Consider the following 17,337-nt stretch of genomic DNA (forward strand, 5'->3'; position numbering starts at 1 on the left):
CTATCTTGTTTAGTTTTTCAATGCTTTTGTATTTAATTATGGAAACATTAGTCCGGCATGTTGCAGCAAGGGGAGGGAATATGCCCCCCTAGCTACTGTGCGCAAAAGCTCCGACATCTAGTTGCTGTACCTCCCTGCCTAGTTACCATACACAAACACCTTGCTGTAGTTGCCATGCCGTTTTCCTAGCTACTGTACACAAACATTTACATGTATTTGCATTGGCTCCTTCCTTTTTACTGCACACAAGTATCTGCTTCTGGTTGTCATGCCTACTGATTGCTTATGAATCCCCCAATTACTTTGAACCCTTGGTTCACAGTGAGAAGAGGCAGACTGACTGAAAAAGATAGAACGCAATAGAGGCAGCAATTAAGAAGTTCTGACATTCTGTTGCCTGTTTGGCTTCGTTCCGCTTTTCCCCATACCATGTTGTTCTCTGGCGTTTTACCGATAAGTATCGTAATTTGGAAAAATGTACTACAATGGTCATTGGTCATATAGTTTTTTATAATAACTGTTTTGTAGTTATGGCAGCAAACTCATTTGAGACAGTATGAAGGCCACATAGAGAATTTCAGACTGCTCAAGGAAGAAAGTGGATTAATTAACCCAGGGGGTTACAGAACATGACTGCACAAAAAAGAATGACCGCCTCCTCTGCCTGCACCTCCCTGTCTGTCTAAGAACAAAACTTAAAACTCTTTCACAGAGTCTTACCTTCTTCTAGAGCATCTTTGTAGGATATTCCCAGGGACGCTTTGACTGTGAATTAAATGTACAGCCATTCCACCCACATACATTTATTATGCAAATATGATTGGATTGAAGCTTCCTGGAACAGAATTCACTCAGCCATTTGAAACACTTACAAGGAAGTTTGACTTGTCCCATTCTATTTTTTTGTTAAACCACAATCCAGATTCTTTTTTAATGAAGTTATGGAACTTATGCTGATTACTCTTACATACTTATCAAGGAACTACATTTTGATAATATGATTTATGCCCAAAGTTCACTCTATAAAGATGCTGATGACCAAAGTGTTTAATATACCGTATTTGTCTACCGTGAATGAAATCATAGAACTTATTAGCATAATAGGTTTCCAGACACTTAGAGATACTTTTTGTGTTGTGAAAATAATTTCTGCTACAGAATAAATAAGTGGATAAAAGTATGAAATCCTAGAGGACTTTTTGATTGGAGTACTTATCTAAATAAGCAAAACATTAACAAAAAATCAGGTGCAATACTAGTTTATAAAGTTCATTCATTCATTTATTCATTCATCCATTCATTAATACAATTTTGGTTAATTTTTAGGAATTTATAAATAAATTAAACATTCACTGCAAAGCAAGCCTTTCCTAAGTTGTCCAACCTGCACAAATTTGGTTTCACAAGACTGAAAAAGTCTCCTGCACTAATGGTTTTGGTTCATCATACACAGCAGTTCCCAGGACAAAGGTTGAACCTCCTTCTCCTAGAAGAGCCTGGTACTGCCCCTACACAGCACCACGTGTTAAATTCCACTAGGGAGCAGCATATTCTCGGAAAATAGTGTCTGGCCCATGTTGTATTTGTATCTTCTAATAATCAAGATTCCTATAAAATCGGGAAAAGAATTTGTTCTTGTCTCAAGATGTTTTTGAATCATCATGATGTGGATCATATTTCATATTTCTAGCTTTATATTAACTTGGAATATACTTACAAAGCGACAACATTGAAAATTATTTAAATGCCTTCTTGCAACCATTTGACTAATTCTAGTTCTCTGGGGAATGTTGGCAGACTGGGTGGTTGCTTAGATAGTATAATTAAATGTTGGTAGAATGTGGTCTGTACAAAGTGAATGTGATGTTTGCAGCATTCATTTCATCAAGTTCTACCACATACTCTTCAGCTTTCTGGAGCCCTGCAGTAATAAGCCTTCTGGATCTATTGCCTCCCAATATGGGACACCACTGGACAAAGGAGAGGTCAAGGTGGGGTGGTGGTGGGTTTGCACAAAACAGCACATGCAGGAGCGTGAAGGTTACGGGAGATTTATAAGCGATGTGTACATGATTGACCGCTGGGTGTGTGCACCAGTTTGTTCTAATATTCCCTTCCCAGAATTAAATTTTCACAAAACATAACTCATAAACACGTAGCTAAGTCATGTCTTTGTACCACCTTCATTTTGAAAAAGTTACAGTACAAAAATTGTTCTTCATTAAAATGTTTTTATGTGTAGTGAGATGGTAAGGTTTGTCAACTCCAAAACATCTTGAAGGTATTTTAGTATACATGTAAACCACGTCTCTCTGTCACATCCAGTGTGAGATGAAGAGTTTGTGGGGCTATTTTAAGTGTGGTGATTTCACAAGCTGGCAGTCCTTCAACCACTTGGGCTTCATGCAGACAATACTGGTGCTGAGACGGTAAGGCCAAGTGCCATAGCCTCACTTGTTCTTGAACTGCCTCTTTCTCTTTCATTCAGGCCTCCATTCCAAAGCGGAAGTTCCAGAGCCTAGTGACACTTGGCACCAGGGCCATCAAACTGTGTTGAAGACCGAGTTATTGTCCGTTTGTTAGTCCGCCACACGCAGACTTGGGATATACTTCTGGACTTGGCAAAGATTAGTTGACGTGTAACGCAGGTGTTCTGAAAGTACTGGAGGTGGTTGAGGGCGAGATGCGTACAGTAGGTGGTTTTCACAGGGGCAGTGGACAGGACATGAAGGCATGGATTCAAAATAATGCATAGGTAATGTGAGACAGAACTCTCGACTCCCTGTATGAGAATGCAAAACAAGTCCAGAAGCCAGAACACAACCAAAAACATCAAAATAATTGTTGCGTTAATCGCTGAGAAACTTTTTAGAGCTGCCATGTTGCATGCCATTGTGGGCCAGGTGGCCCTTGCCACGGGGTAGAAAGTCCGCCCGCAGCAGGCGGTAGAAGTACACCAGGATCATGATGTTCATGAGCATCATGCTGCTGAGGAAATATCCGGCGTGGTCGAGCCAGGAGTAATTCCTCAGTATGTACCAGGTGAGGTAGGCCTGCGCACTCAAGCGGAAAAGCACATAAGTGAACAGGTTTATGAGCCGGTTGAGGCCGTACAGTCGGGATGACTGTGCCCCTGCCAGCTTGAGCAGCAGCCGTGTGTGCAGGAAGACACTGTTCACCTCCACAAAGAGGGCAACCACAGCACCTGCCACATAGTGCCGAGTGAACAGCGTGTACAGGAAGCACCAGATCACCTGCAAGGAGAGAGACCTGCTAAGTAGATGCTAGTGGACCCACATAGTGCACAGGATGTGTCCCAGATCTGAATAGTCAAATATGGTACAGTTGTTATTCCTGTCGTGTGGTCTGTGGATGGGAGAAGGCCTCCCCAAAAAAACGTGCTTGGTATTCAAGAGGACTATCCTAGTCTTTAACCAGCCTTAAGTTCCATTTATTCATTTAGCTGACGCTTTTCTCCAAAGCAATTTACCCTGTTAATCTGCCTACAATTTACCCATTTACAGTATGTAGCTGGGTAATTTTACTGGAGCAATTCAGGGTAAATACCTTGCTCAAGGGTACTACAGCTGAAGGTGATATGCGAAGCTGAGGCCTTCGGGGCCGAAGGCAGCCCCACTAACCACGCACTACAAGGTGCCCTAGCTCCCTTTCCACTTTGTTGGGATTTGTGCTGTTGTGACCAAATTAACTTGAGTGAAGTTTAAGCACCTTCTGCAGTAGTTATACTGGGCAGTGTGTGCTGGTGTGTTATTCTCCTACTGCATTGTCACTTTGATGGCCCTTTCCCCCACTCCTCTGTTGTATCTTCTCCCCTCGCAGTCACATCACCTTCCATGTGTATTTGTGACGCTACTTCCCCTGACAGTGACCGAGAAGGAACCCTCCAGCCTTCCTTGTGGTTTGATTTCATGTCTTGATTTGTATTCCAAGACAGCTTGTATTTGGAGGACCAAAAACATTACCAACAATACTCATATACAAATAGTGGAGGGCCAATTTAGGTTTCCTTGAAATTTTGGGGGGATTTTTTCAATTCCTCTTTATGCCTGTGTTTGGAAATGATCAGCATTGTATAATGTTCCCAGTTACTGTGTGCTTTACTGCTTTACTCCTTGTTCTGTTGTTGTTTTGAGATTGCATACTATATCAAAGTGTTTGAGGGTGTATTTGTACATGCACAAGCATATAAGTGTTTCATTTCTGTGAATGTGACGCAGCTTGTGTTCAAGTGCCTGTTTGTTTGCACATTTCGTAATCTTTTACACATACTCGTGTTACCCTGTGATTCTCTGTCTCTCTCTGTTGGAGTGTGTGTCTCTGTGTGTCTGCGCTGGTATGTCTGACTGTTTTGTGGAGAGTATCATAGGGAACACAACGCATCTGCATAATAGATTGGGGAGACATGGACGAAGATATACAAAAAGAACTGTGACATGCCACCTCTCCCCCATGCTCCGGTCACAACCCCCTGCACAAAGTGTGTGTTGTTCTGTCACGACCAGGGACGTGCGGTCACTCAGCCACGTGAATGAGCTGCTGTGTGCTGGAGTCAGAATGTCCCCATTGTTTCTGCACGCAAGACCAGGGGTAGCCCTCGCAGAGGCTGCAGCTTCACCAGCAGTGACTTGCAAAGGGACACTTTACATTATTTCGTTTAGCAGACGCTTTTCTCCAAAGCAACTTCCAATGAACTTTATGGAGTGTTATGAGTCCACACACCTTATTCACCATGGTGATTTACACTGCTAGATACACTACTTACAATGGGTCACTCATCCATACATCAGTGAAATACACATTCTCCCTGTCACTCACACACACTATGGGTGACTTTTTAGAGTCACCAATCCACCTGAACAGCATATCTTTGGACTAAGATGTAAACTGACTACAAAGTGACTGAGGGCAGACTTACCAGAGCATGGTGAAGAAGGAATTCCCAAGACCCCCTGGCATGCCCAGTTAGGATGATGTCACCAGCATCTTGAACAAAGTACCCTGTGAAGAAAAAAAATCAGGACTATGTCAGGTACATTTACACTTATTCACTTAGCAGATGCTTTTCTCCAAAGTGACTTCCAATGAACTCTATGTAGTTTTATCAGCCCAGGTGACTTACACTGCTAGATACACTACTTACACTGGGTCACTCATACATACATCAGTGAAACACACTCTCTCTGTGCAGGTACACACAGAGACAGGGCACAACAGGTACTCTCATGATCAGGATCACTTCCTTACAGTCTGAAGATTCCTGGTTTGAATCCCACTCCTGCTCTTGCACCATTGATGCAGGCACTAACCCCACGTTTCCCAAGTAAAAATATCGCTCTGTGTAATTTAGTAAATGTGTAACATTATAAGTTGCTTTGGAAGAATAACAGCAGAATTAGAAGAACAATCCTCTCAGTCAGGACAGTGTAACACTGGTTTGCAAGCCACAAAAAATTTAATGTTGCAACACACATGTCTTAACACGTTTCTCCCATTAGTTTCCTAGTTTATCATCACTGTCAAATCCTTTGCCCCAGAGATGGATGACTGCACCTACCCATGTCCAACTGGAAGGACCTGTCTGCCTGCGTCTTAAATTACCTTACATTACAGTATTTCAATGCATTAACTAAGTAATATTTGTTTTGCTTAGATTTATGACTATTAACCTTACTGTGTAAAAACCAGATCTAAAAGGATAGGTTTAAAACCTTTATAGTGCAGAAAAACAACCAAATACAAACCTTACAAAGTAAAAAGTCATGTATCTAAGATCAAGCCCATTACCTTGTCAAAGTGCTTTTACCCTCTCTCGTCGACTGTGAACAAAAACCATGTTAGTTATTTCTCATTATCGCAACTTCCAACAGACTGAGTACGGTGATCCTAAGTAGCTCCATTACAGAGGAATTCATAAAGGAACAGACAGTATAAAAAAGGAAGATGTGACAGCAACCGACTTTGTCTCCTCCCGCTTGTCAGCTATGCGCACCTTCTTAATAACATTCAGTTAATGTCATCATTCTGCTTTTTCTTTTATTAGTTTTGTGCCAGGAGCCATGCAGGGGTTACTTGGGAGAATTGCTGAAGGCTGCTCAAGTGTCCAGAGGTAAACATCAAGGCCATGTAGCCTTAGTGGGGGGTCTTGGCTCTTAATGTATTTTAGGACAAACCAAATGTCTGTATTGGCAAAAAAGGCAACATGATGTTTGACAGGGACAAACCGTGACTGACCTGTGGAGGTGCAGATGAGGAGGTATGAGAGGGGTGTGTAGGATGAGTACATGTTGTCCAGCATCTCTGGTGACAGCAGCACACTGGAGAGGGGCACCAAAGAGCAGTGTAACTCTGAGAGTGGGGGAACCACTACCAGCAGTAGGCAAGGAGCACAATTTTTCCAAAAGAAGCATGCAGACTGAAGCGCCAGAAGGGATACCTTGGGATTTAAATAGTTACCCATGCAGTAAATACTCGGTAAGTGATCAAGGCATCGCAAAGTCAAAACTGCAAAGTGAAAGAGCAGGCAACAAAGTACGGTAAGTCTCTCTCTGATTTTGCAGTTCATAACAGGTCTTTCCTGTTCCGCTCCTTTAGCTTTAGAAAAACAAGTCAGCAAATGTCAAATGGATTTTGTTCTGATGACTTGTTTTTCAAAAAGCTCTGAATTTAGTATCAGTACGCGCTGGGGTAGGCGAACCTCACCCGCCAGCTGTAACGCTGCCCAAGTTTCACCTTTGCACTTTGGACAAATTGTCTTGCAGCCGTGCCACTGCTGTGTCCTTTTTCCTCACCTGTCCACACGTTTCATTTACTGCCTGGCCTTTTGACTTCCCCAGCGTTCTCTGTGGTGCTGCCTGACTTCACATGCTGGGCTTATCCTGGCAATCGGTCCTCCACGCTGCCTGTTAGTGCCCAAACAGCCATCTCACCCCAGAGACCCAGAGGCCCAGACGCAGCAGCCGGCAGGCACTCTTCACTTACCAGGTGACAGCCCAGGGCCCCGTGAGCATCGAGTGCACCAGGGACACCGAGAGATTCCTCCACTTCCACACGCGGAACTCATCACGGCACACGCCTTTGGGCAGCGGCAGGGCACGGAGCAGCTTGTGGACGGCCCTGAACACCAAGGAGAAGGCGGCCACCGACAGGCCAGGGTGCCGCTGCAGCACGGAGAGCGAGCCCTCCATCTTCTCCTCTCGATCTCTCTTCTCCTTCCTCCCTCACGTGGTCCTCCCCGCTCTCCTACTTCGTACCGCGTGTGCGTGTGTGTGTGTGTGTGTGCGTATCTCTGAGAGCGTGTCAGGGAGAGGAGAATCCTGCGACGAGGATGGAAGCCAGGCCCAGTGGGCGTGTGACAACTTTTTCCAAGCATGCCCCCCCACCGAGCTCCCTTGCCGACAACATTTTGGTGGCACCAATGGAAGAATGTCTGTCTCACATTTCCCAGCCGCCGAGCGTGTGCTCGAGGCTCCCTGAGACAGACCGCCCAGCTCCGCTGAACGCTTCCCCTCCCAGTCTCCGAGTGGAGACGAACGGACTGTGGGTGGCGACTTGATTCCAGAAATCTTGGAAACTGTGGGAGGGACAAAGTTTGCATACAAAACAAATGCAACTGAAGCAGATGAACTTTATACTAAAGAAATAAGTGAATAAGCACATAATAATAATAATAATACAAAGGAAAAAAAACATTTTTTGTTCTGGCTTAATGTATTTCTGGTATGCGCAGTGGAAAATTTTGTTTCACGCAGCTGCTTCCTTTTGGTTGTTGAATTGCTTGTTCTTTTAACACACACCTCCCCAGAATGAATCTGTGTTTCTCAAGACTTGTGAGCCTTTCAGTGAGATGGTTTTGTTGAAACGCGTTTTGGGCGTACTCCTGTGACCCTGTCTTAGGATAACTGGTTATGGGCAGTACTGCAGGATTCAGTATAGGGTCAGATTTTCCTGCAATTGGCATCGTGGCCACAAGTCTGGAATAGTGGTTTTAGACAGATCCCAGCTTTGTCAGTAAATACACAATTTATAAAAGTCACTTCATTATTCATGCATATTCATGAGTATAAAAACTAACACAGCATTCCAAGCTTAATCTGAGAAACAGGAATTCTCCTGACCTCCACCGCTGCATTTAAAATTCGGCCAGCGCCTTCAGGTCCCATGTGTGAATTTACACCTCTGTGATAATCAAGCAGGAATTCATGCATGAGATAATCTGTCCTCTCATTATTGCACTTGAACTTTCCTGTCTGTTTTCATTCTCAGTTTTTCCCAATTTCAATTTGTCATGATAAAACGCTTGTAATAAGTGTCAAACTGTACGTACATCTAATGGACGCTTTTCTCCAAAGTGATGTGATATAATAGTCCATGGTGATTGCTAGGTATAATTTAGCTGACGTCTTTGTGGAAGATGACTTACAATGTTAGTGACATCACAGTAAAGGCTCAACAATTTACCCCTGTATACAGCAGAGCAACGTGACATACATTCACACACATAAACATACATTAAATACAATTTACAGTCACCAGTTCACTTGAAACACGTCTTTGGCCTGTGGGAGGAAACCCGCAAAAACATGGGGAGAACATGATCGAACCCACATCCAGTCACACTGCTCAGGCAGTTTGAAGCAGAAGTGCTACCCACCGTACCCCACCCATATAAAATACACACACGCACTGACTGAAACCGCTTATCCCAAGCGGGGTCACAGCGAACCGGAGCCTAACCCGGCAACACAGGGCACAGAGTTGAGGGGGGAGGGGACACACCCAGGATGGGACACCAGTCTGTCACAAGGCAGCCCAAGCAGGACTTTAACCCCAAACCCACCAGAGAACAGGACTCAGCCAAGCCCGCTGTGCCACCACACCCCCCACATATAAAATACAAATGAATAAATAAGCCATTTAACAATGTTTGTAAGACCTTCAGTTGACAGCAAAGGTATTTAGTTAAGTTCAGACATTGGAACAATGTCCCTTTATTAAAATTATTGTTTAACTGATTTAATTTTGATTTAAACAATAAAACATTTATATGTCCATTTATTAACCAGAGGTTCTGGATTCTCAGTTGTTTTCCAGCTAAGCTGTTAAATTGTCTTTAGCAAACTATTTTTTAAAAGAGCTTCACGAGAATGCATGTTAATATATTTATTTGATTCTGAATCACAGGTCACACACTATGGGCCATTTACAGTCACCAATTCACCTGAACTTCATGTCTTTGGACTGAGGGAGGAAACCAGAGCACCCAGAGGGAAGACATGTAGACACGGGGAGAAGATGCAAACTCCACACTGACTGATCAAACCCATATTCTCTCGTACCATCCAGCTCCTGCAAAACTGTGCCGATTTCTACGCAATTTACAAACGAAAGTAAGCTTGTCATTTGACAGCTCTGTTCTGACGAGAGCCTTAGATGTTTTTTGTTTAACAACAGCAAAGAAATTTTAATGATAATCATAATACCACTTCAATAGCCGCTTGTCCTGATCGGGGTGATCATAATGTTAATGATCATCATGTGATATATCAACACAGCTGTGTATTTCAGTTATGAATAAACAAGAAATGGAAAGCATGAGGCCAAAAGAGAAGCACTTTTGCCCCGGTTTCTCCAGTAGTCCTACTGTATCGCACTTCATTTTACAACCCTGTACCGTGTTCCGCTCCTTCGTCCATGACAGCAGTACTGACACTAGAAGGCGCAATTGTCCCAAATTTGTCGTTTCTGCGAAGCATTTGGTTTGCGCTTCGTTTTGTTCCCTTTGTGCCGAACAAAAGAAGGAAGGCGAAAGTGTTCCAGTTTGAAAAACGGGTTTTTTGGTTGGTTCTGTCAGTGCAGCCAGTCTGCTCTCAAACAAAGAAACTGCAGAAGCAATGTTTTTACAGTAGTAATCCTTTGACCCCGTGACCTTTCAGTGGTTATGATGATCCCAACCTTTCTGGCCTGTTTCTCAAAGATCCCGTGTTGCACTGGCTTGCATTGTTACCATGTTGATTTACCCCCTCTTTCCTGACTGTATGGCGCAGGACTTAGTGAACATCACTGTTATCCTGGCGTGCGCAAGTGCTGGAGAACATGGACTGAGATAAAGTGAGAGAGGCTCCCTCCATTGTAGTGATGCCATGGGGTCAGTAAGTGTCCTTTCGGGAATTCTGACCTCGCACTTCTGGTAGAGAGAAGACCAGTGATCACACCAAAGTTATGTGACAGACAAGGAACTGAGGTCTGAGAGGCTCAGTCATTATTGCGGAATGCAGAAAATGGTTGCGCGTCTAACTGGGGACGAGTCACGGATGAAAAACAGCAGCTTTTGGACGTAATTGTCGGGTGTCTGCGTGCCTTTTTACGAGCTGACTCAGGTAAGCAGGCATGCATGCCACACGTACGGAAGACTTGAACAATTATACGGGCATGAACCCGAGCAAAACAATAGTGGCCCTTCCACCAAAAGGTTTTTGAAACTGATCATTAACAGTCATTCATCTGCACAGAGAGGTAGTGAGTAATTTACATTTACTCATTCAGTTGATGCTTTTCTCCAAAGCAACTTACAATGTTAGTCTACCTATACTTATTTACCCATTTGTACAGCTGGGTTATTCTAGTAGAGCAATTTTAAGGTAAGTACCTTGCTCAAGGGTACTACAGTCAGAGGTGGGGATCAAACCTACAACCTTTGGAGCTAAAAGGAGTTGCTCTAGCCACTACACTACCAGTTGTCCCCTAGTTCAGGCTGAATGGGGAAAGTAATTTACTGGGTGTAATTTACTGCGTGAAGTAATTTAGGCTTAGTTGGTGTTATTTGTTACCTTTACTCTTATTCATTTAGCAGATGCTTCAAAGCGATGTACAGCTCGGAGAAATTGATGGAAATGGAACGGGTCTTCGGGACTGTCACGGTTGCGCGTAGCGCGGATGGACTCAAGTGCAGAGTGTTCGGATCGACGTGCACGGAGGCCGAATCAGAATCCATAATCGTAGTCGAGGGGCAGGCGAGGGTCAGGCGATCAGCAAACGTTGTAGAAAGGGCTAGGCAAAGAACGTGGTCAGGAAGAAACAGGCAAAGGGTCGAAGTCGTAATGGGTCTCTCAGTAATACGGTTCGCAGGGAAACAAGGAGGCAAACAAGGTTCCGCGTCTGGGCTTCCTCGGCTTCCCTCTTTATAGTCGTTCCCATCAGGGAACGGCAGGTGTCGCAGAGGTGCTAGATGCGGAGAACGTGACAGGGACCAAGATTGACCATTACTTCTGTAAAGTTTCTCAAGATGATTAAGCAAAAGTAGAGCAGAAGTTTATCAATGTCTGCAATGCACGCGTATATAGACAATCTATCATGGGAATTTGACCATTGTAGATTAGCGATCACATCTCCAGACAGAAGCCGAACCATACAGAGGGTTCAGACTCTTTGTAGCAATGGCTGCTCCATCGGACACAGAAACATTTTTCATTTACCATTTACCAAAATAGAAATGCAAGAGTAACTGTTATGTAAGTCTCCACTATGAAGAAACAGAGACTGTTTTACTGTAGCTTCACAGCAGAAAAATACAGATTAAAATAGATCTTTTCACTTCTGTTTGGCCAGTCCTGACACGAGTGATTCACAGCTCTGATTGTGTGCGCGCTTCTTAACAGTGCTTTGTCACATCGATGATGCAGTTGGGTTTGCTTCCGTTGATGAGACTTACACTGCTATCGAATTCTCTGCTTTTTACAACTGAAACAATGTTCCAAATTTTCTGTATTGATCAATATTTTTCTTCAGCGATCTGTCATTCTTTCCTGCCTCAACGATAACGATTATAGTATTTCTGCATTATTCTTCTGAAATAGACAGCTGTTTTTTTTTTTTTTTTTTTTAACTGCTGAACAAAAACTGAACAACTGCAGACTAATTTCTGAAGGGCTTTAGCCAGTGTCATCTGTTCCTCATACTTGTGTAAACATCCTTCATGCCAACAAATCAGTTAGTGCCAGTGTGAGGGATACCAGGACTGCACGATGTTGCCATGTTTTCTAAATTGTAAAATGTTCCTGGGTTTATTTCCAGCAGCAAAATGCCTTTTTGGTAAGGCTCACATAGTTGCATCTACACCAGAAAGGGACGTTCTGCTCACAGACAGATGCCAGTCCTTACTTGACCACTGAAAGCGGTCGGTGCTGTCTACCTACCCCAGCTCAGGACAGCAGACAGTCCATATCACCTCCTCTCGAACCCTGCTGCTTATTTCCTGATTTCCCCCAGCAGGAAGCCATACTGCATTATCCTGCATTCCATCATCACTGTCTGAAGCTGATGTAAATATGCAAAGCTTCCTTGATTTATACATCTCTTTCTCACTTTTTTGCTGCTCCTGAGAGTGTGATTTCTGTTTACAGCCACAGATGTTGGAGTAACCGAAATGCTGTTGAGAGACATTGATAATATGAAATCGAAATCGACATGGCACCGCCTGAGAAATAATAAGAGCGACGTTAAAATTACTCCATATAGTGAACATTCGGCCTATTTACAATTTTCAAGTGAAGAAAGTAGCTGTTAAGTATGGTACGAAAAAATCAAAACCATCAAGTTCCCACATTTTTTGTTTGGTCACATCAGCAAATACCAACACTCACAAAGCTCTTTCTCTCCAGGCCAGCTGGCACACATACTTGAGTTGTCCACTTTGCCTGTAAGACTCGTTGTCCAAGCCCTCGGCACACAGGCCATTCAGCGAAGAGGAATGTGTTACAGCGGGGCAGGGTGCTCACCGAAACTGCAGCTGCAAAGACATTAAGCCCTGAAATATGCACCACACATGGGAGGAGAATGGCTGAAACTTCCCCAGTGGCCGTAAATCACGCAGCTTGGATCTCCCATGGACTGTGAGAATGGGGTCGACCACATGGAACACTGCATCCTGCACGCACTGGCTGAGCCTTTCACATCTGAATGCAGCACAGAGTGCCATCTCCCTCTCTGACTCACTCTCTGTGCCGTAGGTGCATGTTGAAAAGCATCCTGTTAGTTGCTGTGATGGCTGTGAAATGGATGGACAGAGGCTTCTTCTAATCCCCACCCTCACTGACAGGGAATCATGCTGGTCTTGCATCATCTCGCCTTCAGTTCAGCCAGTTCTTGGAGGCTCATGTTTATGGCCTCTTCTGGTTTTGGTAGACTTGGAAACTTTCTTGGAAACCTTTTTTCTTTCATCCCCATGGAGCACAGAGAGCAACTAGTCTTTTCTGCTGCGCCTCCAACAAAATTGTTACTTCCTTAAAAAGCCGAAGGGAACCAGAGTTGATGCTCCTCCAGCTGAAAGAGAAACCCACAAACCGTGCGCATATGATGGAGTCCTTAATGTTCAGTAATCGTCTTTCAAAAGTCACATGGATCCATTCCTGACTCCTCTGCATGTGAGCAGTCAAGATTTTTGAGGTGTAGAGAAATAACAGCATCTACTCGTATGGGAAATACAGAAGGAGGCTAATAGTTATTAGTAGAGCTGAATTATGCAGAGTACTGTGTGTTCAATTTACTGTGATCTGAGATGGTAAAGGTCTCTCGTAAGTGCTTGATAAATGTGTACGTGTGTGTTAAGTTTAAAATTTTCCTAAATAATTTCTCTAATAATGGAAAAGCCTGTATGCAGCTACTCTCACACACACACACACACACACACACACACACACACTGTCTGAAACCACTTGTCCCATACGGGGTTGCAGCAAGCCAGAGCCTAACCTGGCAACACAGGGCGCAAGCCTGGAGGGGGAGGGAACACATGCAGGATGGGATGCCAGTCCGTTGCAAGGCAGCCCAAGTGGGACTCAAACCCCAAACCCACCAGCAAGTGGGACCCAGCCAAGCCCGCTGCGCCACCATGCACCCCACTGTAAACTGATTCACGTAGTATAATACATTGTACCTCTTATTTTTTCTATAAAATCCTCCTTTTAGATGAATTTTTGTTGTCAATATGGTTGAATTATGATGATGTTTGTTATGGAAAAAACAATCAATTCCTGGACAAAAGACACATCACCCAAAATAAATTGAACACCAGAATACACACACACACACACACACACACACACTTACAGAACCACTTGTCCTTTACGGGGTCACGGGGAACCAGAGCCTACCCGGCAACACAGGGTGTAAGGTCGGAGGGGGAGGGGACACACCCAGGACGGGACGCCAGTCCGCTGCAAGGCACCCCAAGGGGGACTTGAACCCCAGACCCACCCGAGAGCAGGACTGCGGTCCAACCCACTGCGCCACCACACCCCCAACACCAGAATAAAAGATATTTATTCAGATTTCATCCAGGAAGCATAGCGCATCAGGGAAGGTACACCATGGATAGAAACATTTTGAAGATTTGGCTCAGAAACATTTGTGGTAAAAGAAAATGAAGTTTACAAGATTACTGTCTATGTCTTTCACTGTGCAAATAATGTACTACACCCCTGTATTAGGCGATCATTGGATCTCAGAATGAAGGCTTTAGTGAAACTAAATTAAGGATATTAATTTTTTTAAGTTTTTTTTTAAAACAAATAATGAAAGGAATTTAGTTAATAAAACGTTTCCTCAATAATGTTTGTACAAAAAGTTACTGCAGATACTTTTCGACTTAACGTGGAAGTTAAATACACACACACGCTTTCTGAAGCGCTTGTCCCATACAGGGTCGCGGGGAACCGGAGCCTACCCGGCAACAGAGGGCATAAGGACGGAGGGGGTGGGGACACACCCAGGACGGGACACCAGTCCATCACAGGGCACCCCAAGCGGGACTTGAACCCCAGACCCACTGGAGAGCAGGACCTGGTCCCACCCACTGTGCCACTATGCCCCCGGAAGTCAAATATTTAAAGTTAATTTTTAAAAGTTACTCTTAAGGGATAAGTGTTAAAACCACTCCCTTACAATCAGAAGATTCTGTTTCAAATCCTGCTTCTGCTCTAGGTCTTAAGTTACTTCAGCTAAAAACACCTTGCTGTGAAAATAGCTAAATAACCATAAGTTGTTAAAGACAGTAAACTGCTTTGGAGAACAGCATCAGGGACAAGAATTAATAACAATACTGAATCTCAAATTTCACTTTTGTTGCAGATTTACCTTGATCTGTGGATGTCATTGGTTGAAACTCATTATGATAAGAAGCACATATTTGCTTTGTTATGGAAGAAGTACGACTGTTGTAATAAACAACTTAAAGGAGTATCTTTTCCATCTAGTTCCTATATAAAAAAGTCCAACTACCACAATTAGATCCCCACTTGTACATTAGCAGTCATTGTTTCCAAGTTGGGGGTGCGGTGGCGCAGTGGGTTGGACTGGGTCCTGCTCTCTGGTGGGTCTGGGGTTTGAGTCCTGCTTGGGGTGCCTTGTGGCAGAGTGGCGTCCTGTCCTGGGTGTGTCCCCTCCCCCTCCGGCCTTATGCCCTGTGTTGCTGGGTAGGCTCCGGTTCCCTGTGACCCTGTATGGGACAAGCAGTTCTGAAAGTGTGTGTGTGTTTCCAAGTTAATTTGGAGGTTAATACATTAGATTAAGCCAGAAAGTGGCCAGACTGACTTCACCAAGGGACAAAAACTGTTGGATTTGAGACAAGTGTGTACCCCTATTCCAAAATGTCTGATACAATCTGTTTTATGTATAAAATGTCTGTTGGGGAAATAAAATCACTGTGTAAAAGGAAAAAAACTGTGGAACTAAATTATGAGCTCATTGTATAAAAGAGAGGGTATATTTCCATAAGGCCTTTTTTGTACTGGGGCTCATTATATGAAGACTGTGTGTACAACTTTGTAAATTGTATTTATTGTGTATATACTGTGCAATTTCACTGATAACTATTTGTTTTAGATTTAAGCTCTTAAAAATCAAAGTGTCCGTCAAAATTAGGGTGCTTGTGTGTGCATTCTCCTTGCACAGTCTTTCAATACTGGCATCCTACAAGGATGCATAAATGAATTCATTATGTTCTTGTGACTGCAAAGGTTGGCTTACCCGGTTGCAAAAAATCCATTCAGTTGCATCATACCGTGGTAACATTGCTTCCCTCCTCACAAACACACATTTCCTCTGTTTAGGGCTGAGCAAATAATGAATCATTCCATTAATAGAAGTATTTTTATCACTCTACATGGCTCTTGCGTCTTGCCAAGGGAATACAATATTTTATAGATCCCTGATGCAATTATTACAGTTTTCCCCAAGCACAGAAATGCAACCAGAATGATGACTGTATAGAGCCACTCTCTTACGAAACACAAGCTATGTGTACCTGGCATGAAGACTGCTCTTTCGGTTCTGCAGATCTGAAGTTATTTGGTCACCTACTTCCATCTGTGTGGATTACTTCTGGATTAGAGTATGTAAATCGCTGAACTACAAAATGGAAATCGAGTTGCTGAAGAACCCGTATAGCCATTGCCGATGCTGCTGGTTACGTATGTGCAACTCCACATCCCAATGATCTTGGATCATGGAGAGGGACTGGAATAAACTGCTCTGCATTTACAAGACGGTAACATCTGTAGAGACATTTGAAGCCTTTTGTTCAGTGACACCTGTGAATTGAAACGTTTTGCAATTCTGAAAACCAGCAATATCCTCTGTTTGATAGCGGCATTGCTACTGTTGAAAGCCACTGAGAAATACTCCTAGTCATTGTTTAGGTGGATCAAATGGGCATTCTTCCCACTGCAAAAGCCTCTTATGCGCATAAACAAAGGCTGTCATTTGAGCTTTTTGACATGTATCTCTCCCTTTGTCATAGAAAATGACTGGGAAGTGGAATCTTCACCAGGAATAGGCAATGGCTGTATGATCTCTTTTAATCTGTGTCGAAGGTCAAACTCTTTTTTTCATCCTCAGATGAAATGGAATCTGAAATTGTTCCTCAGCAGATGAGAGACGGTGGAAAGTGGCTGATGCAGATATCTCCAGTCCACACACACTTTGGCACCAATAGGTCCAAGTGACTGTATGTATGTCTCACTGCTTCAACAGCAGCAGTTCAACAGTGTCTCCAACGACATGGGCAAATGAAGCCCCTTGCCTGAGATAAGATCTCAGATTTTTTTTTTTCCAGAGAAAATCTCTAAAGCTGCAAAGGATGATTCCATTTCATTTCATCACAAATCAGTTTTACAAATGTGTTAATATGTTTACATCCTGTGATGCCGTTGACACAGTACAGTGGAAACCAGCTGTTTTCAGCGATTCAGTTCCCTGAAACGTTTCTGACTTTTTTGTCCCAGATGACGCCCTGTAGGACCGGGGGTTGGCGTTGCCTGGAGA

At 43.6% G+C, this 17,337-nt stretch overlaps 1 protein-coding gene across 1 annotated transcript; it reads right to left on the bottom strand.

The window, feature by feature from the left end:
• Positions 1-1,424: 1,424 nt before the first annotated feature.
• On the bottom strand, positions 1,425-7,524 carry tlcd1 (TLC domain containing 1). The gene is made up of 4 exons (XM_018748217.2): positions 7,000-7,524; positions 6,253-6,335; positions 4,937-5,019; positions 1,425-3,254 (listed from the first exon to the last, which is right to left on the bottom strand). Exons 1-4 carry the CDS (start codon positions 7,203-7,205, stop codon positions 2,850-2,852), a joined length of 777 nt encoding a protein of 258 aa, XP_018603733.1. The 5' UTR covers positions 7,206-7,524; the 3' UTR covers positions 1,425-2,849.
• Positions 7,525-17,337: the final 9,813 nt, after the last annotated feature.

The sequence above is a fragment of the Scleropages formosus genome, chromosome 10 (assembly GCF_900964775.1).
Source record: "Scleropages formosus chromosome 10, fSclFor1.1, whole genome shotgun sequence".
In the NCBI taxonomy this organism is placed as follows: Eukaryota; Metazoa; Chordata; class Actinopteri; order Osteoglossiformes; family Osteoglossidae; genus Scleropages; species Scleropages formosus.